The sequence below is a fragment of the Brienomyrus brachyistius genome, chromosome 18 (genome assembly GCF_023856365.1).
Source record: "Brienomyrus brachyistius isolate T26 chromosome 18, BBRACH_0.4, whole genome shotgun sequence".
Lineage (NCBI taxonomy): Eukaryota > Metazoa > Chordata > Actinopteri > Osteoglossiformes > Mormyridae > Brienomyrus > Brienomyrus brachyistius.
This window is the reverse complement of record NC_064550.1, coordinates 14,560,587-14,584,765: the sequence shown is the minus strand read 5'-3', so window position 1 is coordinate 14,584,765 and position 24,179 is coordinate 14,560,587. Positions and strand designations below refer to the sequence as shown.

At 43.7% G+C, this 24,179-nt stretch overlaps 1 protein-coding gene across 1 annotated transcript; it reads left to right on the top strand.

Moving 5' to 3' along the window:
• Positions 1–83: 83 nt before the first annotated feature.
• LOC125713517 (plakophilin-1) lies at positions 84–22,808 on the top strand. The gene is made up of 14 exons (XM_048984722.1): positions 84–408; positions 3,791–3,915; positions 10,259–10,608; positions 10,722–10,863; positions 12,448–12,655; positions 13,320–13,488; positions 13,821–13,938; positions 14,712–14,879; positions 15,468–15,638; positions 16,140–16,293; positions 18,664–18,850; positions 19,244–19,328; positions 20,651–20,758; positions 20,930–22,808. The coding sequence occupies exons 1-13, from the start codon at positions 234–236 to the stop codon at positions 20,723–20,725; spliced, it is 2,127 nt and encodes a 708-aa protein (XP_048840679.1). The 5' UTR covers positions 84–233; the 3' UTR covers positions 20,726–20,758; positions 20,930–22,808.
• Positions 22,809–24,179: the final 1,371 nt, after the last annotated feature.

Below are 24,179 nucleotides of genomic sequence, written 5' to 3'. Positions count from 1 at the left end.
CGTTTGGGGAGGTTTCAGTCTTGGTGAATGCTAGATACAACCTGCGGGTATTCAGCAGCTGCAGGAGGCGGAGTGCAGGTGTGGCAGCTCCCGGTAGGTGCATGGGAAAAGAAACTCCTCGGTGCGCCTGCGAAGGGAAACGACGGAGCCGATCGGCCCACGGAAACATATTTTTTTAATATATTTTTGATCGACAAAGTTCCGCTGTTTGGGGGGAAAAAAACGCTTTGAAGATGACTATGGAGCCGTTCCGCTCGGCCTTGTCCTTAGGGGCCAGTGAGGACACGTCCCTCGCCCTCCCGTCAGATACCACCCTGCGGTCGGGCCAGCGCCGCGTCCTGGACCAGGTTACCACCATCAAGCGGAGCAAGTTGAGGCAGAGCAAAAGTGGATCCGTTTCGCCCACCAGTAAGATCCTCCACTTAATGTTAATGCGCAGCTTTTGCCGAGTACCATTGAAATTCATGAGCTCACTCATTAAACGTGAAGCGATTTGATTTATTTAATGCGCGTCGGTCCTTAAACTGATTCGATTATGTTGACTCGAAGTAAAGTGAGATACACGTACTTCCATGTATATATGTGGAAACTAATACATGAGTCATACAGAAGTACGTAGCCTATACGACATTATGTAGCAAATATTTATGCATATGTATTAATCATACTCGGTGAGAGATTTATTATAGCCTAAGTAAAATTATTTAGCTGAATGTAGAAAACTATTTAGTCTGGTTTAAACGATCGCGTATTCATCGCACTTTGTTTATATATTTATTTATGGATAGTTTAATCTTGAAGTGCAACCTTTTGTTGCCTGTATGCTTTAACGTATAGCTAGGAATTGATACGTGAATTAAAACCCAATAATTCAAAAAGGAAACTGATGAAAACTGTGACATGCGCTTTTTAAGCAGCGCCGAATATTTTACAAACAGTGTATTCTTAATAAATGACAATTGTTTGTGGCTTTCATTTTGAAGGATGTGGGAGGCCTATAAAAATTACAGAATAGTATAGAGTCATATCATTATAAAGGACAATAAGCAAAAAAGGTGACAGATGTAGCCGAAGGGTACGAACGTTCCCGAGTGTTTGCGAAAACTTTATTTGCGCTTTTTTAGCGTGCGGAAAAAGTCAGTCATATAAAAGAAAATCGAAATATAAATATAGATAGATCTAATAAGAGCAGATTTAAAGAGGCCAGCTTTACTCTACATGTAAGGATTAAGTACTGACTCCTGCTTGTCCAGCAGATCTAGACTAGTTCTCTGTCATATCTTGCCTTGCTGTCACCAGTGTTACCAGTAAACACAAACGCGTTAGGTATCTATTCCCAGCTGACCCTTTCTCGGCCGGCTAGCTGACGTGGGTTAAATATTTCCCGTTTTGAGAGTCTTTTCAGACTATGAGGCGTCCTTCCTACTTTTATGCGTCAAGATATTTCTGCTTCTGGCGTTTCTTTTGTGTAATGGTTTCTTTTTGTTAGACCTCTGCATTGTTTTGAGAGGTTAAACGGGCTGCAAAAATAGTGTCTTTTAGATTTGGTTGAACCTTATACTGTCCTGGCGCCGTGAGCCCCTATAGTGCGAGTGTCCTATTGTTAGTATATCGCCTAAATTTCGGCCGATTAGCTGGTTATTCAGTGCAGGGTCGCGCAGAGTCCGGGTAAGACTGAAGGAACACTGTAAATGGGATGCTGTTTTAATAATTTCTCCATTAATTTATGGGCGTTTGAAATAATGTTTAGTAGAAGATATTGCAGTAATGCAAAAAGGATAGGGAAAAAAACAGAAATGGTTCTATGTCGGTCCGTAAAATTGAATATGTGCGTTCTTGTTTCAGTGATGTGTGTCTGTCAGACCAGGGCCGTAGGAACCGGGAGTGACGTGTCCCCCCACCCCCCCATTTTTAATTTGGCCTCATTCATCCCCCAAATCAACTGACTGGTTAATAATTTAGATTAAGTAGTGTCCCGTATCCCCGTCCCCCTCCAAGCTCAAACTCTCTCCTACACCATTGGTTCGGAGCAGAAAGCTGCTGGTTTAAATCCCGTAGACAGAGTGATTTCATGCCTTTAAGCCACAATAGATAAATATAAATACACCCATAGACATTAGGAGCAACGCTGTTTCTGAGAATTTTCTGGAATCTTCGGTCCATATGTCAGGCGAATAGGCATGCGAAATGGCGAATATGCTGTGCATGACATAGCAGACGCATACGTCAATTGAAAATGAAATTTACTTGAAGCAGGAGAAAGAACAGACTGATGTCTGCAGTCAGTATAACAAACTTTTTGCAGCCTCGTTTAAATTTGACAGGACAGGATGTCTTTAATCATCTTTAACAAGTTTTACAAGCCTACTTTAACTTAAAGCAGGGTAAATCCAGTCCGTTGTTAGATGATTAAAAAAAAGGTAAGATTTTATATTCAGTTCTAGATGAAAAGATTTTCCCCACAAACATTTCTTTGAATTAACAATAAACATGAAAATAACGATGGTTCTATTTTTTTCCATTGGCACCTGCAGAAAATTTTAATTGGGGTGGCCATTGGGGACCAGTTAGGCTGTATTTCAGGGGGACTGAGTACCGGCAGATCGACCAGATTTATTGATTTGGGTGGCCTTATATTTTCTACCCTTGGCTATCCCTAAGATCCGCCTCTGGAATTTTCGAAGAAGGGATTATCGTATCTTTCGTTACCTTATCGTTTACACGGTGAAGCTACGAATTTGCCCTCTACACAAAATGATTGACCGGGTCTCAACGAAAGTAAAGATTGTATCATGTCCTGAAGTAAATGAAAACCTATCTGTACTGCTCATCTACGAATTTTGTATTTTGGTGCTCAAGTAAATAAATAAACTGTGGAGTTGCTATGGATATATGCCAGTGTAATTTGCTGTAATTGCTTGTCATTTCAGATATTTTCCATACCTTAGCCTATACCGTTTGCCTGTCACCATGGCAGCAGTAATCACAAGTGAATATGACAAACGCTTATGCAACACAGCTTGCTATGATTCTTGACCTATAGGCATATAACGTAAAAACTTGTTTTGAAATGCAGGGAAGGTGTTTGCTGTATGTCCTCGAAGATTGCTGCTGAAATATGTGGAGGCTTGCGATCTTCCTAGCTTCGAAATGACATTGTATTGCATCGTGTGACGTGAGCGTATGTGGCCCTTATCTTTAACACCAAGAGCGAGACAGTGACCGCAATATTTTAGTGTTAGACATTGTTAGTTTTTTTCAGTTGACAATGTTATGGAAAATATATGTTAACAAGGTCAAGGAAGGTATATCTTATGTATTTTTTATTTTGGCATGAAAATCAAGATTTTTGAATTTTAATTCGCACTGTTTATAATCAATTCCGGTAATTTTATCTTCCTTATAGTACATGTTTCATAAAATACAATTTTTTATATATAATATCTATAAATATATACACACACATTATATTATTATATATAATTATATTGTAATATAATTTATGTTTATTTTCAAAAGACATATGTCTTAAAAGATGTATGTCTTTATTTTCAAAAGACAGTGATTCTTGAACATAATTAAAGATTTGGTACTGGATATTCCTGTCGCCACGAAATCATTCCATCCCCCCCCCCTGATAGAAACTTCTCTGCGTAGGCCTCTCTGCTCATACAGGAATCCAAACAAAATGAGATTCATAGATGTTGTTAAATGCGGTATAAATCGCAGAGGTCGCCGTGGGCCTTTCCTTAGGGTCGCTCTCATGCACTGACACGTTCTCCCCCCACAGGTCCGCAGAACGATGCAGTCTTCAGTGAATTTCGGACATTCAGGTTTTCTCCAGTCAAGAAGAACAGCGGTTTTTTCCTAAGAAACAGCTCAAGTTCAAAGTCGGCTTACATGCAGACTTCACAGGTTTGTTCTTTGATTCCCTTTTCACTCGCTGATCTGAATGTGAATTTTATTTATTTTTACCGGGTTTTAATGGGCAAGTAAATGAATAAATGAACTGGATGCAAACAAACATTTAGTTCGTTTTTTATTATTATTACAATTTTTTATGAATATCTACTCTTATTTCAAAGTGATACTTTATTAAGCTATAACATTACTAGCTATTAAATTATTTTTTTGTATGATTGCAGCATTTGTGATGCCGTATATTGCACTGGGCCACAACAGGAGCAGCATATGAATAGTGTATTGATAGAATTTGATTGATTTTAATAAATATGTCCATGCTTTTGTGTAGTGCTGTTTATACTGCACGTTAGGCTGATGTTTTAAGGGTTAAAAAAGAGGTTCATGGTCACAAGCTTCAATTTAGCCCCAAAGGACACTTTTAGCAGTGCAAGTGATCTCGACAGGTTCAACTGGGTCACATTCCTTTCAAGGTTGCTGAACTTGACATTTTTAATCCCAATCGGCTGTGCGGATATGTATCTAAATTTCAGATTGGATTTTTTTTGTGTGTGTTTTTTGAAGATCAGGTAAATCTGATCTTCAGAAATGGCAAAACAATCAGTTAGATGTTAGACGTGCTTCGAATGAAGTAGAGGCGTAATGCACAGATAAAAAAGTCTTCAACTTCAAATGACTTTGTGCAAAACGTCCTGGTTTGCGGTATAAGACAGACAGTACACTAATCTTAAACAATAGTCAGTCTTACGCAACTTCGCCTGGTTTATGAAGAATATATGGCGATCCTGTGTCAGTAAGGCGATCCCTTGTCTAATGTTCTTCGTGATACTGGAGAAGTGCTCACTCTTATGCAGCACAATGTGTGTGTCTTAGGGTTTCAATAATTTATCACCCTGAATGTTTACAGAAAGAATAAAAATGCCCAATAAGAACCTTCCTCTTTTCATTTAAAGCATAAATGAACTAAATGTATGTTAACCCCAAAATAAAATGCGATGAAACAACAATAATGAATAGTTACTTGCAGGTTGAGTAAACCCTAACATAGATAACTATATATATATATATATATATATATATATATATATATATATATATATATATATATATATATATATATATGGTAACTGTGTTGTATATCACTTGTAATTATATATATTATGTGTATATGTAATACATTTGGTAGCTGTCATTAGCTATTAACGTGGAAGTTTATTAAATATATTATTAAATTGTATGTACATTAATTTTGTTGCATTTTCAGGGCATATTTTGATGATGTGTGATAATGTGTGTCCTTTGTGATAACATTGTTTTTTCGAGGCTTATGACCAAATCGTCATCGAGCTAAGTATTCCGCCGGCGTTCACTTCCGAAGTGTTTGACCGCGTGCAAATCAATAGTGTGCTGGCCATTAGCCACACTCAGATCTGTGGAGTACTTATCTACTTAATCTTCAGTCACTTCACAGAAACACTCACTTTAGTAGACCCTCGATGAGCTGAACATCAGTGGGACCACTTTCTCCATCTCTGCACTGTAGTTAAGGTGATGAAGGGGCAGGAGAGATTTCACCCATTAGATACAGACGGTGACTCCGAGGTCAGATCGGGCCACAGTGGGCAATTTTCACCAGGACATTGAGGTACCACCTCTACTGTTTTGAAAGATGCCCAGGGACCTTTTATGATGTCAAAGAAGCAGGGGCTCTCATCTTAAGGACCCTTTTCCCCAACACAGTGTCCCCATTACTGCATTGAGATCGGCACAAAGGAGTTAATCTGTCTGCCACACCAACACCTCTCCCAGCAGCAATACACTTTCCTATTTGGCCTCCCATCCAAGCCCAGGCCCAAACCTGCTTAGCATCAGATGGATTACCTAGGCTTAACCGCGGGTGGTATGGCTGCTGAGTGAACCTCTGCATGCCGCTGGACAGGAAGAGGTGCTGTACCACAAAGCCTGTTGCTGGTCTCCGGTCCTCGTTTCGCTACCCGTCATGAAGACCCCAGACACTTTGCAGGGAATCCCCTGCTCTGCTTCCATCCAAGCTTTATGCAGCTTCCCTGGTCTTGCCTTCTCCTGAGTTGCTTTTTAAATGAGCACAAATTCGCATATTAATGGCTTTATGACTAAGACTTTATTTCTGGGTCGGTGTGTAAGATTACATGAATGGCTGTATGACGAGAAAATCCACAAAGAAAGTGGTAGTGGCTTTTTTGTAATGATTGCGTGGGAAGTCGAGTTAGTGTCGCTATGAATAGAGGCAGACGCTGCCGTATAGGATTTCCTCAGGTACATGTGTGCGTGATGTCATCGTGCTTGGCCGGGCCGTACTGGCCGAGGGCACTGGGCCTGATCCTGCTTCCTCAGCTGTGTGTCGCTTTGGATAAGAGCATCTGCTAAATAAATAGAATGTAAATGAAATGACCAAACATAGCAGTTCTTCAGCTGGGCTTTTCTTTGTCCCAGCACGTCTTCTGTTGCGTTGTGGAATGACAGTCAGTTTAGGACCCCAGTGTTAAGGTTGTCCCCGCACCTGCCTGTTTGCCTGAATATGGCCGGGTGTCGTATTCTGAGAGTCTCCCTCTCCACCAGCTTCATGTTGTTCTCCGTCGCAGTTGGATTCAGCCCTTCGCTTTTAATTATTAACCTCGTAAGTCATGCCAGGGCTTGTCAGAGGAAATGTTTATTTATAGGTGTTGGCAAACCAGTTAATTATGCAGACTTAAGTGGAATATCGGTGCCACACCTCATTTAGCTATATCTGCAGATCTTTTGTAGAACGCTTCTCTACAATCGTGTGTTGTAACAAGATCTCACGCTGTTTGTCAGTCTGGGATTTTTGCCGTTCTGAGACCTATAGCTTAAGATCTGTATCACATCTAGGCTTTAATAACAGAGAATCCTGTGGTCATTCTGCACATGTTTATGAATAACATGCAAGGGTGTAGAGAGGCTGCTGGCAGGTAGTTAGTGGACATAGACGCATTTACATGAGGCCCCCTGTTGGTCGTTAACAGTCACTACACTAAACGATAAATAACAGCGTTCCTTAGTTAGGAGATGCCGAGGCACCAGGAAGCTACGATCTTCCGACTCTACTTACTAGCTATTTATTAAGTACATGGAAATTTAGTATATGGGACATTTGCGTGTGGCTTTTTCAGTGGGGGCCCTAGAAATGATAAAACCTCCCCTGGTATTACGTCTGTCATAGTGTGTCAGCTTCGCCATTTCAAAACCAATAAAATCACCACAGAATTTGCAGCAGCCATCCAATACACCCGCATATATATATTTTTTAACTCAACCACTAACCCCTTGTTTGGCTGATCAATACCCCATTGAGATATCCAACAAATCAGGTTAATTAATTAATTAGCTGATGGTGAAATTTAACAAATGCATAAAATGGCTGAGATTTGGGAATCAGAGTGAACTTTCTCTGGCTATCCAGCAAGATATCAGTAACGTTTTGGAGAACAGATGAAATTCTAGTTTATTTTCTGTTGTGTTACTGTTAACTGGTAACCTGTGTTACAATGTTGAAATGTGTTTTTTTTCTGAGAAATATTGCCTAGATGAGAGGTTTTAAACTGTTCTTAGACCAGGTCCCCCTCCAAATAAGAACAGACCGGAGCTGGGGGGCCCCCAACCACTAAGGTGTTATCTCAGAAATAGCTATGAACTGTGGACTGACAACAATACTGGATAGACTCAAGACTGCAGATTTCTTATTGGGTAACAAGTGTTACCTACAGCCAGTAAAAGGAATAGCTAACAGAACCCAAAGAACAAGCAAAGTTAACAAATCAACAAATAGACAATCAGTATGCAGTAGTTCAATGACAACAAATAACTACAATCTGTATAAAGCTCAGATGTGAGTAATATTGCAGTACTTCTGCTTTAGTTGTTGCCAGTGTGGTTGGTTTTAGGAAGGAAACTGATTTTTGAATCTGGTAGCCAGTACCCTGATGTTGATGGCATGATGGGGAGGCTGTAAGGGCCAGAGTCTCTACAGGCTTTGACCTTGCCGAAGAACCTCCCCATATCCTGCTCAGGCAGCCGTGGTACCAAATCCCCTCCTTCACCGGCAGCTTTGTGGCTCCATGTTTTGACCAGACACCACCAAGCCTCAGTCCTTGCTTAACAGTGTTGCATACATTGTGTAACTGCCTCTACAAACTCATTAATGTCTGTGGCTCAGTCTTCGAATGCACTACCTTAGCTTTATGAGGGAAACAAGCATCATCAAATCTGCCCAATCAGAACTTAACCATGAGGTTCTCAGTGTTAGCCAAGCAAGCTCAGGGTTTCCAATTAAAAACCTGGTTTGACCAGTAGGTACTCTGCGTTAGCCAGTCAAACACAGGGTTGAACTATGAAGTACCCAGTGTTAGCCAATGAGGCAAAGAGTTTAAGCATGAGGTCTACTCAGTATTAGCCAATTAAAAATGTGGTTTAAGCATGGGGTACTCAGTGTTAGCCAATTAAAAACATGGTTTAACTAGCAGACACCTAGTCACCTTGTACTATGCCAAAGCATGATTCTCCCCACTAGTCTGTGCTCACATTATGTGTAACGTTTTGGGCCCATTTTGGGCTTTTGTGGTCACTGTGTGACTTTATGTGTTGAAGAAGACGTGGGATAAAAATAACTACTGCACAGCACAATGTAGTTCATGACTAATGCTCTTAATTTGTGGCTTATTTGGAGTCATTTTGGGTGCAGTGACTCACGGCCCTCATAACCGTTGAGTATACAGCACAGTGTTTTTTATTTATGTGTGCTGCACGTATAAGGAAATAGTCCCATATTCGAGGTTTTTGTGTGCTGCATCCAGCTGTTCCTGGATACTCTTGTCAGCCCAAATTTCCAGCAAACGCTTACATTGTTGGAGCTAAGCAACTGAAAGGTTCTAGTAATGTAATTTGTTAATGGGAGTTATTGGGCAAGGCATCCCCAGTCTCTCTGTGTCATTTATTTTTTTTTGCAATGCAGTTTTGTGGAAAACAAAGCTTGTGATCTGTGTAGCCTACCTGATCTGTGTAGCCTACCTGATTTGTCCCTTTCGGGTCCAGTTCATGTACAGTGTACATATGCGCATACATGTGCCAGTCACATCATTGACTTCATGTCTGTGTTTCATGCCTGGGCATAGTTAAGCGTACTGTACTCAATGTTAAACAACCAAACATAGGGTTTAACCAGTGCATGCAAAATGGTAGCCAATGAAACACAGGGCTTAACCATGGGGTACTCAGTGTTAGCCAATGAAACAGAGGGCTTAACCATAGGGTACTCAGTGTTAACCAATGAAACAGAGGGCTTAACCATAGGGTACTCAGTGTTAGCCAATGAAACAGAGGGCTTAACCATGGGATACTCTGTATTAACCAATCAAACCGGGCTTAACCATGGGGTACTCAGTGTTAGCCAATGAAACAGAGGGCTTAACCATGGGATACTCAGTGTTAGCCAGTGAAACAGAGGGCTTAACCATGGGATACTCTGTATTAACCAATCAAACCGGGCTTAACCATGGGATACTCAGTGTTAGCCAATGAAACAGAGGGCTTAACCATGGGGTACTCGGTGTTAGCCAATGAAACAGAGGGCTTAACCATGGGGTACTCAGTGTTAGCCAATGAAACAGAGGGCTTAACCATGGGGTACTCAGTGTTTGCCATTCAAAACATGGCTGGTACAGTGGTGTCTGGAAGCCAGGAATTGTCGATTAGAAAACATATACCTCCTCTAGTGTGGCTGGTGTCTTCAGAGGGGCTCTCCTTGTGATGTTCTGTCAATCTGAGGGGGTGCTGGACCAAGTTGTGAATGTTCAGGTTTAGTTACGTGTGAAGGTGAAAACACAGCGGTCCCTCATGTCCTGCTGAGAATGAAGCAGGCAGTGCAGGTCCTCAGTCTTATCATCCATCTGCTGTGCGGGGCTGGGTGGAGCACCTCTGTCTCGCCAGGAATTTGCTGCTCCTCCTCCTCTGCTCAGATCTTTGCTTGTCTGGTAGTCAAAGTTCTGAAATCGGACGGTGTCCAGCATAAAGAAGCCAGAAGTGTTTTCTCTCCGGTGTTTGTGTATCGTATTCGGTAGATGCTGTTCGGAGCCCAAAAGAAACAAAAAGCAAACATAAAACCCAGGCACAAGCTGGTTATGAAATGTTGTCATATTATCAGTGCTAGTAGTCACCCAAATTAATGGTCAAGATATGCCAGCCCTGCTGGATTGTGACTGAATTAATGGCATTGCTATTTGGGCCAGGCCAGGCTGGGCCAGGCAGGGCCAGGCTGAATGAATCTGTTGTTCTCTTCCCCCAGGCCAGGCAGAGTCACTCCCTGCCCATGGGCCCAGTCATGCGAATGACGAGCTGCAACAGCCAATCGGATCAGCGTTTCCAGTCCATGTACGGTGAAAACCAGCCGCAGGTCTCCAATGGCCTGAAGCCCAGCAAGAGTGACCCTACTCTGGTCAAGGCCACAAGTGCCACCTTGCCCTACCGCCTACAGAGGGCCAGCCTTCACTCCACCGGCAACAGCAGCTCCCAGGTGGTGGCGAACAGTACCGCCAAGGTGGTCAGCAGCCAGAACCGGCTTGTTCGGACTGCCACAAGCCCCCTCAATGGCGACTCTAAGGTGATACTCACCAAGGCCAAGACCGAGTTTACGGGGTGAGAGACCAGGCCCCATTTTTGGGCCAGATTTAATCATTCTGCTCCAGTATATGCATCACATCCTCCAGCGGGTCTTCTGAGTGGAGCCGGGCTTTTCCTGTCGCTTCCAGGGCCAACGGGAGTGGCAGCGGGACGGACATGACCATCAAAGAGGCCGTGGAGTTCCTGTCCAGTCCAGAGGAGAAACTCCAGCTCTGTGGTGCCTCCTTCATCCAGCACAGCACCTTCAAGGAGGACCAGGCCAAGCAGGAGGTGAGATGCCCCCCATAATATCCCTCAGGCAGGGTTTCTGGCTTCTTCATGGAGATGAAATTCTCCTGGGAAATTAAGCTACTGGGCTTCCCATAGACACACATTTTGAGCTAGACTAAAACTTTAATGGCTGTTTTGAGCCTGCTTGGATGGTTCTAATCCATACTCCCGTTCCAGCTTGAGGTGAGTAGATAGACACTTGGGGATCATTAATGTCTCTGCAAGGCAGCTAGAGAAAAGATTCAAGTGTGTAAGAAAGAGGTCATTGGTAAACTTTATGGATAAGAATAGTTCGCTGTACTATGTTGGTTCTTCAGCCACACAGTGAAGACTGATGCTTGTTTTCCCTTGTTCATCTGCTGACCCCTTTTTAAACCCTAAAAGGAACTGGGCCCAGCTGGGCACATTTAACTCGAAGGGCTGCGGCGGGTGTGTGGAAGGTTTTGAGAAGCGCAAACAGTGACTGGCACTCATCAAGCTCGCGAATCTTTGTGCCCTAAACGAACATTGACTGACACAATCCCTAGGAGTATCTGTCAGAACTGAGGATAGGAATCTAACCCAGGGAAGGAGGGCGGAGAACGGATGTCGGATAAAATCGTGATGGCATGAAGAAAAACAAAATATATCTGCTCCAGGATGAACAACAAGAAAACACGCGGAAAAGGGCGAGGGACTAGGGTGGGGCTGGGAATGGGGGTCTGCTTGTGTTTTTTTGTGGGCAGTCGTCAAAAAGACGACTGAGAAATGCCCAGTGTGGCTGTGTGTGAGGATTGTGAATCTGGAAGAGGTTGCCTGAAGGAGCTCTCTCACTGCCTAAGCACGCCCTGCCTCCAGCATCCCCACCCCTGTCTCACGTTAGTGTCAGCTGACGATCCCGTAAGCGACTCTGGTGTTTGGAAACCGTCCTGTATGTCAACACGTCGGTTTCCCCGTGGCTTAGTGGTAAGTGAGAGTGCGAGACATGTGACTGTCCTCTCTGATCCACATGAGAGGAGAAGCTCAATTGCAGGACTCCTCTGGTCTCTCCAGAGCTCAAGGAGAAGATGCTTGGCTCAGTAATGGCGATGGGTCTTCATGCTTGTTTTGTTGTATGATCATTCATTGTTTTTAAACATTTCTTTCCTAAGAACAGTTGTCTGAAATTATAAATATATTCAAGCCTGCATCCATATGCAACTAGAATTTTAGATTGTTACAACTGTAATAGCTAAATGGACTGATGTTGCTGAAATGTTAATAGAGGACATTGGCAACATCAGCGTCATGTGCATGATCGGCATCGTTCCTCACAGCGCACCACTTTGGATAAAAATCACACAGTAGAAACAATGTCCATTGTCACATGTCTAATTGTCTGGAATCGTTTATTTTTCGCCACTGAGTATTTGCCGATGCAATTTTTTTATTTTAACGATGCCCTAACGTCTTTTTCCACATGACCCACCCCCTCACTTCCTAACCCCATCCCTTTCTACTTGACCACCACTCTCTCATGACCCCGCCCCCCTCTACCCAAACTCCACCCCCTCCCTACCTGATCCCACCCCCACTTTTGCTACCTTCTCCCCGCCCTGCTTTCAGGTGCTCCGGCAAAATGGCATACCCGGCCTGGTAGCCCTCCTGCGCAACCCCAACCCGCAGATCCAGCAGACGGCCGCCGGCGCACTGCGCAACCTGGTGTTCAAAAACGCTGACAACAAGAAGGAGGTGCAGCAGTGTGGAGGGATAGAGGAGGCGCTGACACTACTCAAGGACACGGATTCCAATGAGACGCAGCGTCAGCTGGCAGGTGACACCCAAGGCCACCCTCCCCCTTTCTCACCTGAAACACCCCTAACATCCATCCATCCATCCATCCATTTTCCAAGCCACTTATCCTACTGGGTCACGGGGGGTCCGGAGCCTATCCCGGAAGCAATGGGCACGAAGCAGGGAACAACCCAGGATGGGGGGCCAGCCCATCGCAGGGCACACTCACACACCATTCACTCACACATGCACACCTACGGGCAATTTAGCAAGTCCAATTAGCCTCAGCATGTCTTTGGACTGTGGGGGGAAACCGGAGTACCCGGAGGAAACACCCCTAACATGCCATTGTTAAACACTATAGCATGACCAGCATGCAACCCACTCAAACCATGCATTTCTATGCGGCCCTCTATTGGCCACAAACAGTCACTACATTAGGGGGTGAATAAATCCGCCCCTGACTGTGACCAGGAATCATTCAGTATATCACTATAATGCCTCATTTAAATTAGCATAGACTCAGCCACAGTTTTTACAGCCTGTTAGGCCTGTTATTGTTCTCTCAGATAAGCAAGGAGCTTTGTCATGGGGTTGACCTTGCAGAACATGAGGATTACCTGCCGTGACTCTGCTCAGAGTGTGAACTGTGTACGGATGTAACGATGGGACCATAAATCGTTGTTTCTCCGCACCGCCCCCAGGTCTCCTGTGGAACCTGTCCTCGGCAGACAGCCTGAAGCCAGTGCTGATTCAGAGGGCCCTGCCCGTGCTCACAGAGAACGTGGTGGTACCCTTCACCTGCTGGTCCGACACTGGCACCAATCGGCACATTGACCCTGAGGCCTTCTGCAGCACTACGGGCTGCCTGAGGTGAGGCTGCCTCTAGCTGGGTGCCTTCGATCCGTGACACGTGCCTCACTCACTCACTTCGTTGAAATTGTGAGGGAAATTAAAATCAGTAATTAATATAGCTGGGTGTTTTAGGGATGATGGATGGAAAGCTACGTTGTTAATTCCAAAGGAAACTGCAGACTTTGACAGTAAAACTTTATTAGACAGTAATAAACAATAAATTACAGTAAACAGTGACAATCCAAAGAGGTGGTAGGTGTTTTGGGGGGGCCGGGCAGTCTTGGGGTTCTCATGGAGGTGTCCATCCCGCCCCGTGGCCTGACCTCTCCCTTCCTGCCTCCCTGAGACAGGAACCTGAGCTGCACCAAGGATAAGGAGCGACAGGCCATGCGGGATAGCCCCGGGCTCATTGAGGCACTCGTCAACTACATTAAGAACTGCGTGGCGGCAGAGAAGCCAGATGACATGGTGAGAAAGGCACTGCATTGCTACCAAACCCTGCAGCACTCTACCATGCTCTGCCACACTGTTCCATGCTCTTCAGCATTCTACCACACTCTACCATGGTCTGCAGCGCTGTACTGCCTACATCTACACTCTACATTGCTTTGCCACACACTACCATGGTCTGCAGTGCTGTACTGTCTACATCTACACTCTACCACGATCTACCACACTCTACCGTGGTCTGCAGCACTGTACTGCCTACATCTACACTCTGCCCTGCTTTGCCACACTCTACCATAGTCTGCAGCACTGTACTGCCTACTTCTACACACTACCCTGCTTTGCTACACTCTACCATGGTCTGCAGCACTCTACAGTGCTTTACCACTTTCTGCCAGTCATCCATGCCCTGCACTCTGCCACATTCTGCCACACTGCATGCACTGCAGCACTCTACTACACGTTGCCGCAATCTGCCATGCCATACAGCACTCCACCATGCTGTACCATTTGTACCTATGAGATTACAGTAAACATACACGATGTACTTTCCACAAGTTAGTAGCTATAGAATTGTAGAACTGCAGTTTTGCAAATTGATTCCTACCTCTAAACACTCCTCAAATGAAAAGAAAAACTTTTTTAGAATACTTGAGGTTTCTTTTTTCCGAGATTTGAGTTTTCCAGTTCATATCTTTCAAATGTCTAGTCCATAGTTCGATGGAAATGCCCCTAGTTAGAGGGCCAGTACTTTCTGACAGTTTTTAACCCATGTTTGTGCCATGACATTACAGTCGGTGGAGAACTGTGCCTGTATCCTTCACAACCTCACGTACCAGCTGGAGACGGAGGCTCCGGAACATCTCAGTAGCTTCAGCACACTGTCGGCCACCAGGAGCTCATCCAGCAGGAAGACCAGCCTGGGCTGCTTCAGCCCGCAGAGCAGCAAGGTCGACCAGGAGGTAAAGTGGCTGTGGATGTCCTGAGCGACGTCATAAAGTCCTCATAAAGTCTCATAAAGTCCTCTAGAGGGTCAGGGTGGAGGTGTACCTTCCATAGTGGCCAATTAAACACTGAGACTGTTTTCCCACATAAACAGGGGTGAGTATGTTGTTTCTGGGACCCCACTAAGAAAGCCCCCCCCCCCCCCCCAGTCAGAGGATCATAGGCAGCTGTTTGCAGAATATGCTGCTTCAGCATCTTCTAAATAGCCAACTTTTTCAAGTAATGTAGTGATGGTTTGTGGCTAACAGGGGCCCCCCAAAGCTCAGGGGCCCCAGGGAAATGCTGGGTTTGAGTGGTGGTAAAGACTACTACTGTGTATAGATCATACAGGCACCACACATCAAAGCCCAGACAAATATAACAGTGACACAGCCTTCTGTTATGGTATGTGGTTCTTCTCATTGCCCTGAACAATCTTTTACACATGGTACACTGCGTGTTTATTGGGAATCTGCTGGTATTGGAGGTCATCGGATTACAGGTGACTGCTCAGAGCTAATCACTGCAGGAATCGCCTTGCACAGTTTTCCTTTGTTTTTCTGCAGACTGCCTTTGAATATCCAGTGGTGGAAGAGGCTGATCCAAAAGGCCTTGGCTTGCTTTACCACTCCAACACTATTAAGACCTACCTTTCCCTCTTGGGGGCCAGCCAGAATGATGCCACCTTGGAGGCCTGTGCAGGGGCCCTGCAGAACCTCACAGCCAATAAGGGAGCAGTAAGTGTCAGGCTGATCAGCGGGGACCAATCAGGGTCCAGGAGAACCTGTTTTGCTGGTGGATTTCTTAGTGAAGAACAGCATTGTGGGAAATTTATCTCTATGGGGCTGAAAAGCAGATGGGTTCAAGCAGTCTTCGGGTATTGCTCAATACCAAGAACGCAATGATTGTACTTGTGGTCTTGGCAAGACCAGTCTTGCTAACTTGCCTTCCAACAATGGACTTCGGGTGCAGTGACTCATGAGATGGGTCTCATTTGGCGAAGATGCGTCCGATGTACCCTGATATTTGAGGCGGGTCAAGAACAGCATCCGGGGATTTTTACTGTCCTCTGTACTTCTGCTCTTGAGTATTGGAAATGGTCTTTTGCAGTGGTAGTTGATGTAAAACGGGTATGTGAGAACACAAGTATGGTCAAGAACGCATGTTGAGAAACACCCTCTGTCTGCACTCGATGTCCGGCGTGGATTCATGTAACCATGGGATTCGTCTCCCTCCAGTTTTCTAAAGCGATGAGCCAGGCCATTGTGCAGAAGCAGAATGGCATGCAGTACATCGAGCCACTGCTGCAGAACTCCAGCCCTGGCCTGCAGAAGACCGTGGTGTCTCTGGTGGGGAATCTGTCCAGGAACCCAGCCCTGATGAGCAACCTGGGTGAGAAGTCTGGCCTGGAAAGTGGTCCATACTACAGCAGAAGGTGCTGTTGGTGTTTAGGACCAGGACTGCCGTATGTTTGCGATGTGCTGTTCGCCTTACTTTGGACAAAGGCATTTGCTAAATAAACGGAAATGTGACTTTTTCATAATAATGAGGAAAAACATTAAATGAAAATGGGAACTGTGTGGATTGTAACAGCATTATTAGTAATTAGTTATTAGTTATTTGTTGTCATTGTGGGATTCTTCAGTAAAGAGTTTCTTATAAATGAATAAAAACATAATAATAGTTTCTATATGTGAGGGGAAGAGAATTATAACACTTTACACAGTAATGCATGTATCTCTCATTGCTGATTGATATGTAGTATTTAGGCTCAATTCGGCCAATTTAAGTGGTAATTTCCCATGCAAGGTGAGCTACAGTATATGTGAACGCTCCAAACTCAGACCTCCCAAAAGTGAACTGGAGTCAGACCACCAGAAGAGGTTAGCAGGTTGTTTGTGGACTATATGTGAACAGCAAGTGCACCTAGCTCGCTTTCGCTTTTTGGCCACTATGGGATACCGTACAATGCTGTCGCAACTGTCAAAACATTATTATGGATTTTTCAGATGGATTGCACGAATTTATAACAGTTTTCTGTAGATTAATGAAATTAACTTTTAAACTTTGGAAATTTGATCAAATCTGATGGAAGTCCTTTACAGTGATACCTATGTTTTAGATGACAATGACAGATGGGTTGTCAGTAGTATCAAAAGTCAGGCAGATTTTATTTGGTTTTGCTGGAATGTATGTTTTCTCCTCAGATGTGTTTTGGATTGCATAATAATGTCTGTTTTTTGTGGACTTTGTCCCAGTTTAGATAGCACATGTTGCCAGCATACTGTATGTGCAGCCATGTTTTTGAGAAAGACTTGACTCTTATGATCAGTTCAGGCTCCAAGAGGACCAGGTGTGAATGCGAAGTGGACTGAGACCCTATTAAAGCTGAAGCGCACCGGAAAGTGTACCGAGTACTTTTGGAAGGTGATAGACAATGTGAATCCAAAGCGAACTGAATCAGTGGAGGATTGTGCATGTATCCTTCACAACCTCAACTACCAGTTGGACATGGAGGCTCCTGAACATCCCAGTAGCTTCAGCATCCTCTCAGCCTTCAGGAGCTCCTCCAGCAGGAAGACCAGTTCTCTTTCTCCTGGTCCACTTTCTGGTCCACTTAAAGTGGAGTTTGGTTCTTTCGAAATGCACTGTACAGCAGGAAAGGCTCTATCCTGTACAGTTTGTTATTTGAGAGCTGCTCTCAACTTGGATAAAAATGTCTGCTAAATAATAGTGATGTAATTGTGGTATTTATAGCCTCTAAAACCACACATTTGTTCAGGGCCCCCAGGAAACCTGAGTGTGAAGATTTAGGGTATTTTCACATGTAGTTCTAATTAACATTCCGCTTAGGGCATTTTCACACTTATAGTTTGGCTTCTCTGGTCTGAGACAGTTGATGAAATTGTAAACTTGTAGCATTTTCCCCAACCGTGCACCAATACAAAACCATGTGAGAATGTTAATTCTGCTTATTGGTCAGATGTGTCTGTAGGGGAAACAAGAAGGACCTCAAAAGAAGGTCACAGTACAGTTATTTTAATCTGCTCACTCCTGCTGAAGCGAATTGCACCAAAGAGGGGATTGAACCAGAGTCCGTTTTAACCAGACTGAAAAGTGTTGGTATGAAAACACCCTTAAAGTGGACCAACGGGAAAGGGACTCACCTCAGCTCTGATGGGGCCTCAGTCCTTATGCTGTTCACACCGTCGTTTTCCAGCAGCCGTGGTTCTGACTAATTGCTTTTTGAGTGTCCCAGTGCAGTAGCATGTGATCTCTCTATGGCAAGCTAGAGGGCAAAAAGTACAATGGCAAACGGCAAAACCAACATGGCGCTCTCTGTATACGTGGGTTAAATGAACCGCAACGCAGACTCGAGGCTCCCGAGGTTGTGTAACTTCGGTTTGATTTATTGGGGTCTGAGTTCATTTTCAGTGTTCACATATGTGCCAAAAATGTTGATTAATTGCTCTGAGTTGATTTTGAGGGCTGAAAGGAACCGAGTGTGAAAACGCCCTAATGGTGATGATGCACAGGGCAAAATTTTTGAGTCAAGTTGCCAGCCAATCGTCAACCAGGTGTGGATCTGGATGATTACCAAAAATTGCCCATTGCAGTAGTTTTTAAAATAGACATTTGTTGTCCAATATCAATGGTAAAGTGCCTAAGGACCATTGGTCAGCAACATTGACTGGTACCATTTCTCACAAAGTTCCTCTGTGTATCATCACACTCAGTCTCTCGTTTGTTTTATGGCCGCAGCCCCGCAGGTGGTGCCGAAGCTCGCCACTATCCTGACCGCCAATGCCAACGACAAGGGCAATTCAGACGATACCTTGGCAACAGCGTGCCGCACCTTCCACGCTTTGCTGCTGGCAGAGCCAGAGCTGACCAAGAAGGTGGTTAACGGAGACCTGGTCAGCTCGCTGAACGACCTCAGCCGCAACGGGTGAGCGCCGTCAAACATCACCGCACTGCTATGGTTACGTCACCCTGCCGCTGCACAGTCCGCAACCATCCCTCCTTAGAAACCCTGTGTTGTCAGCTCCGAGAGGACAACAGCATTCAATATGTGGCAGAGAAAGCCCATGACTCGTCGCTAATGCTAGCTTAGCTTTCGGCTTTTTGGATTTGCTCCAAAAATGCTGACTTATTACTCGACAAAACAACTTTTTTTTTTTTTTTTTTTTTTTCCTATGGCAACCAATGAGTCATCTCTCATCTCAAACATCCTGTTATGAGTTGTATGTGAGAGATAGTGCTCGGCACCTCTCTGCGAGTGGGGGAGGGCATGGTGAAGACCTTGAGGGTTTTATCATCCCCACCCCCCCCCCCCCATCAGGTACCTGCCAAAAGCCAACAAAGCCGCCTCCATCCTTCTGTACAGCCTCTGGTCAGAGAAGGACATTCAGGGCTTCTTGAAGAAGGTAAGGCCCGTCTCAGCTGGGTTGATGCATTTCTAGAAATGTTTACCAAACATTATTATTAAGGTATGGGAACGTTCATAGTGTCCAGCTTTCTTGATATACCCAGAACTTTATCCCACTATAACAACTAAGACTAATAATATAAAAGCAAACTGCTGTAAGTAAAGTTGATAATACTGTAACCTTACACATTAAAGGTTAGGGTTCTAGGCTGAACGGGGAATTCGTGTTGTATACACGCAACACTTTAATGAAATTATACTTTATAATTAACAATAATGGTTAATAAAATTATTGTGCCAACATTGACAAAAGGTTTTTTAAAAGTTCAAAAGGTGGAAATCACATTCCATTAACGTTCTTTGCCAGTTTTGAGAAGACCTTCGTGTAATGGTGATGTGACAATACTAAAGTTCTTGGTGTAACGTTATTAACGCTGGGACGATGTATGGCAGAAAGGCTGAACAGTGCCTGAGCAGCATTAGTATTTAGTGGGGTGGTGTGTGGAGGTGCAGGTTAGGATGCTATGTCTATGGTCATCAGGTAATCAGATCAAAGGGCCCTTAACCCCCAATTACTACAGAGATTTCCTAACCCTGATTTCTTTTTTAAAAAATCACATTCCTTTGAATAAAAGTGTGTGTTAAATAATTCTGATTCTCATCACATATTAGGGATTAGGGTTAGGTAAGTGGGGTTTGCAGGTGTCTGTTGTTTGAGTTTACCTGTGCAGGGCTGTACCGCCTTGACCTCACCCCACAGCCGCAGGGGAGAAAATCCAGAAAGGCCAGTTGGATTCAGCGACTGCTCTGCCTCATATAATCGCTTGGCGTGTCCCGGGCTGCCTGTCCTCAGGCGTGTAAGCCGGCAACTGACTTGCAGAAACTTATCATAACAACCCCTCTAATCGCTGTCACTTTCCTCTCTCTCCATGGGTCGATGAATGACCCGGAAGCTCAGCTGGGCCCCTGAGCAAGGTCCTTCACCCCCAAATGCTTTCTCAAAAATGTGTGCTGCATGAAAGAATCCGCTAAATAAAAATGGACGACGCCTCAGTCATCTATTACCTTAATTGGACTTTTCTGTAGTTTTAGATGAATGTTCCTTATCTTGCATAAGAAAAGCAGGGAGGCTTTTTCAGGCATCCTAAGGATTCACGATTCACCCTTGTACACTGGTTCCTGGTAAAAACAGTGTAATATTTGAACAAGGTTTTAATAGATACCTGTTTCAGGGGAAGCCCTTCACTACCCTGATATAACCAGCCAGGTTTGTTAGCTTCGAGATGACTGACAAGTCTAATACTGATTTATCTTCTGCAGCAAGGAATGTCTAAGTCTTCTTTTGTGAATGACATCACCAGCCGCGCCCACAAGTCTGCTCAAGTTGTTCAATGAGGCGTCTCCCCGGACACCGATTCTTGGACAGAGGTGATTTATTTGCTCTTTGTTTTGAGAAGATCATCAGATAATCTTTTGCATCACGTTCCACAAACTGTTGACATGAAGCATATTATTTTCACTGAGCGAGATCAAGTGGTCGGACGAATCGTGACTGCATTCGACAGAGCCTAATCTAATTTCAGCACATCCTTCTTACAGGTGGGGGGCACACGTCTGTCTGCTGGTTCGGTGACCATAACGGCGGGTGATTTCACACGGTGTGGACATTGTCGTAAATTTAAATTTCTATTTTCTTAAGTGGAAAAGTGTTTTTAATCATTAAATTCAGTAGGTCTGGGAATAAAAAAAAAAAAAACAAAAAAAAAAACATTTTTATGATATTCACAGGTGGAGCAAACGCTTTTCAAACAAGGGTTACCAGTGTTAATGCTACATTCACATTTTCTGGACATATTGATGGATTTTTTTTAAACACTTTGCTATGCCTACAGTTAAATGCATGTCTGCTGTTTTCCTGTATTTGGTTTGGTGTCTGATGTTAGCTGTAATTGCGTTTCTTGGTGTTCCCGTGTGTTTGGGTACGTCTTGATGTGAGTGCCACTTCCACGATGCTGACTCTCAGGCTTGTGAAGCTGCCTGTTAATTCACACAGCTGAGGTATCACTCTGACTCTCCGCAAATCTAGTTGACTCATTTTTGCATGTACTCCGAGTTCCATGTAAACGGGTATAGAGGAATGAACAATTTACGTAAGCTTTTCATAATTATCCTGCCACATTTTTTTTTGCTAAAATAAAGAAACATGGTCACATGACTTTGGAAAATGGAATGGGGGGGGGGGGGGGGGGGGTTATGGACTATCCTTTGAAGTTTGCAGTGAGTCAGTTGCCATGGCAATATGGATTAGGAACAGTGGTGGAAAATTCAGTTCCAGAAAGTACAAATCCAGACCAAGGTTTTGTCTCAACCAACCAGTATATAGATTACAGTCAGAGAGTACTCAACTGGTTGGTTGAGACAAAACCTTGGTCTGGATTTGTACTTTCTTGACCGGAACTTTCCACCTCTGATTGGGAGTATCTGCCCTGTCGTTTCATTGGCTGTATTTCCATGAAAAGTTTTGCTCAGATTTTAATACTCTGTAAGTTGACAAAGTGGAATAGCGAAGAGGGTGTGTTTCCGTCACTGGATGTCATGCGAATAAGATGCACCATTTATCATTCGGCGAGAGTAGGATCCCTGACTCGTGCTTCTGCACAGAGCCTGAGCTCCAGAAGCTAGTAGCTCTAGAAGAACTTCATTTCATTTTACCTTCACTTGATCTTATGTAAAAACGTTCGGTGCCACTTTACTATAAGGCTACCCTTATAAAGGGATTATGAATGGTTTATAAGCAGGTTATTAATTAGGATGTAACACTTTGTAAATCATTACTAGACAACTGTGGAATAACTTGTTTATAATTTTCTTCCTGTTAATGAGTTACTACCATTTATAAGTGGCAAATGGGAGCCTTATTGTAAAGTGGTACCAAACTTTCATTGTTATGAATTTTCAGTTTGCATCTTCAAGATAAGCAAAATCCATGTCAATGGAAATGTCACTGCTAATAATAGGAAAACTTCGAACTGGTGTTATCCCGGTATTTGGACTACACTCCCAAATCTGTGTCTGATATTGAGTGAGTTAAGAGTGTTGCAGATGTTTCTGACATTTTCCCTCGACTTAATAAGCTCGGATACTTTGGATTGGGCCTGGTGTTTTTGGAATGATGGCATGTTCACACAGCCTTATACCCCAGGGACTGGGAAATGCGGGACAGACAGCACATTACAGTCTACAGTGCATGTAAGGGATACATTAGCGTCTAACTTTACAGGGTCGTCATAGATAGAATTTGTTCGATATCGTCTTTGCGCTTTTATGAATTATTTTGGATGTTGCTTTTGATAATAAATCTGAATTCACTTTGCCAGATTTTGCCACCACTGTTCTAGCTAAAGAAAAAACCAAAGCATTGGGATGGTTGTCAAAAAACCTTTTACGGCAATAAATAAAGACAGATATGAAGTGAGAATTTGTGTGATGTTTGTTTAATAGTATAAATAACCCGAAGGCTATTATTGGGCTTTGGCAATCATTTTTTTATTTTTTATTTTTATTTATTTATTTTTTTTAATTCCGGAATATTCTTAGCTTAGTTGCACGTCCATCAGTGGAAGGTAATGGGGGGGGGGTTCTTAAGGTACTGAATTAAGGTGCTAACTCGAGACACTTTTTAACGCGCTTTGAACTCTCCAAGACCATATGCTCCCTGCTGAGGCGTGCTTGGATAGTGCCGTACAGCATGTTGTGTCATGCATTTTATGTTCTCTATTTCGCTATTTTGCTATTTCAATCTGGCAGAGTAGCACCATAGTTCCACAAAATGTTCACTCTAAGAACAGGTTTAAAATTTCACTCCTGCCTCAGAGTTTCCTGCTGAACAATCATATCAATCACCACCCTATATCTGCCTGGTGAAAAATGTAAGCTCAGTACACAGTGACACACATGTTCGTTGTTTTTAAGGTATTGTTCGGTCGAGCCACCATGACCAGGATAAATGGTTACATGATGGATGGATGGATGGATGGATGGATCATTTACTGTAAAACAGAGGTAAATTTTTATCCCTCCGTTTTCCAACCACAGTAGCGGTATGTAAACTCCAGAATTCAAACCGCCAGTTCTGCAGATGGACGGTGACTTTGTTGCACACTCTACCTCCATTTTACCCCACTCATCATCAGCCTAACACCTATCATTTACACTGTAATTAGCACCTTCGCTCTAAACATACAATGGGAGACATGCTGAACGTGTCCCCTGGTCATTAAAAGCATTCCAGGGGCTGCAAATGACAGACTTTAAATAGAAAGTGCCGCTGAATTAGGGCTAAACCCTCCCCAGATGACATTTCTCTCTGTGAAGTTCACCGGGTCATGGCAGCACCATCCTGCAGAGCTCATGGGTTGACAGGGGTGTTTTCTGCATGTTGCCACCTTCTATTGGAATGTGACTAGGGATTCGCGATCTATAACAATGATATAGTATTAATTAGCTTACATGAAAAATAGTTTTTTTTCCGTGACAGGTAGACATTCGCTTGAATCTGCTAACTTCCTGTGATCCTGTTTATCATGCTGTGCCTTTTATGGATGTCTGATACGTTTACAGTGGTGATGGCTGCCACCGACGCACAGGGATCATGTCTGGCTCTTTTTTTTCATTATTTATTTAACCCTTTCAGCCATCGAAAGTTCTCTCTGGACGGCCCAGCATTTTCTCACACCCTGCGATTTGTCTCAAATACCACAACATACCTGTTAGACCAATACTGACATACTCTGTCTGCTGTAAGCTTTTTCTATGGCTTTATAATGCATAATATAACCCTAATCCCGTT

What these genes read in the sequence shown, in the direction of transcription:
- LOC125713517 (XM_048984722.1), top strand. Translation starts at nt 234, where the DNA reads ATGACTATGGAGCCGTTCCGCTCGGCCTTGTCCTTAGGGGCCAGTGAG. An exon ending in CTTACATGCAGACTTCACAG is followed by an intron (nt 3,916 to 10,258) that starts GTTTGTTCTTTG and finishes CTCTTCCCCCAG; the next exon opens with GCCAGGCAGAGTCACTCCCT. An exon ending in AACGACCTCAGCCGCAACGG is followed by an intron (nt 18,851 to 19,243) that starts GTGAGCGCCGTC and finishes CCCCCCCATCAG; the next exon opens with GTACCTGCCAAAAGCCAACA.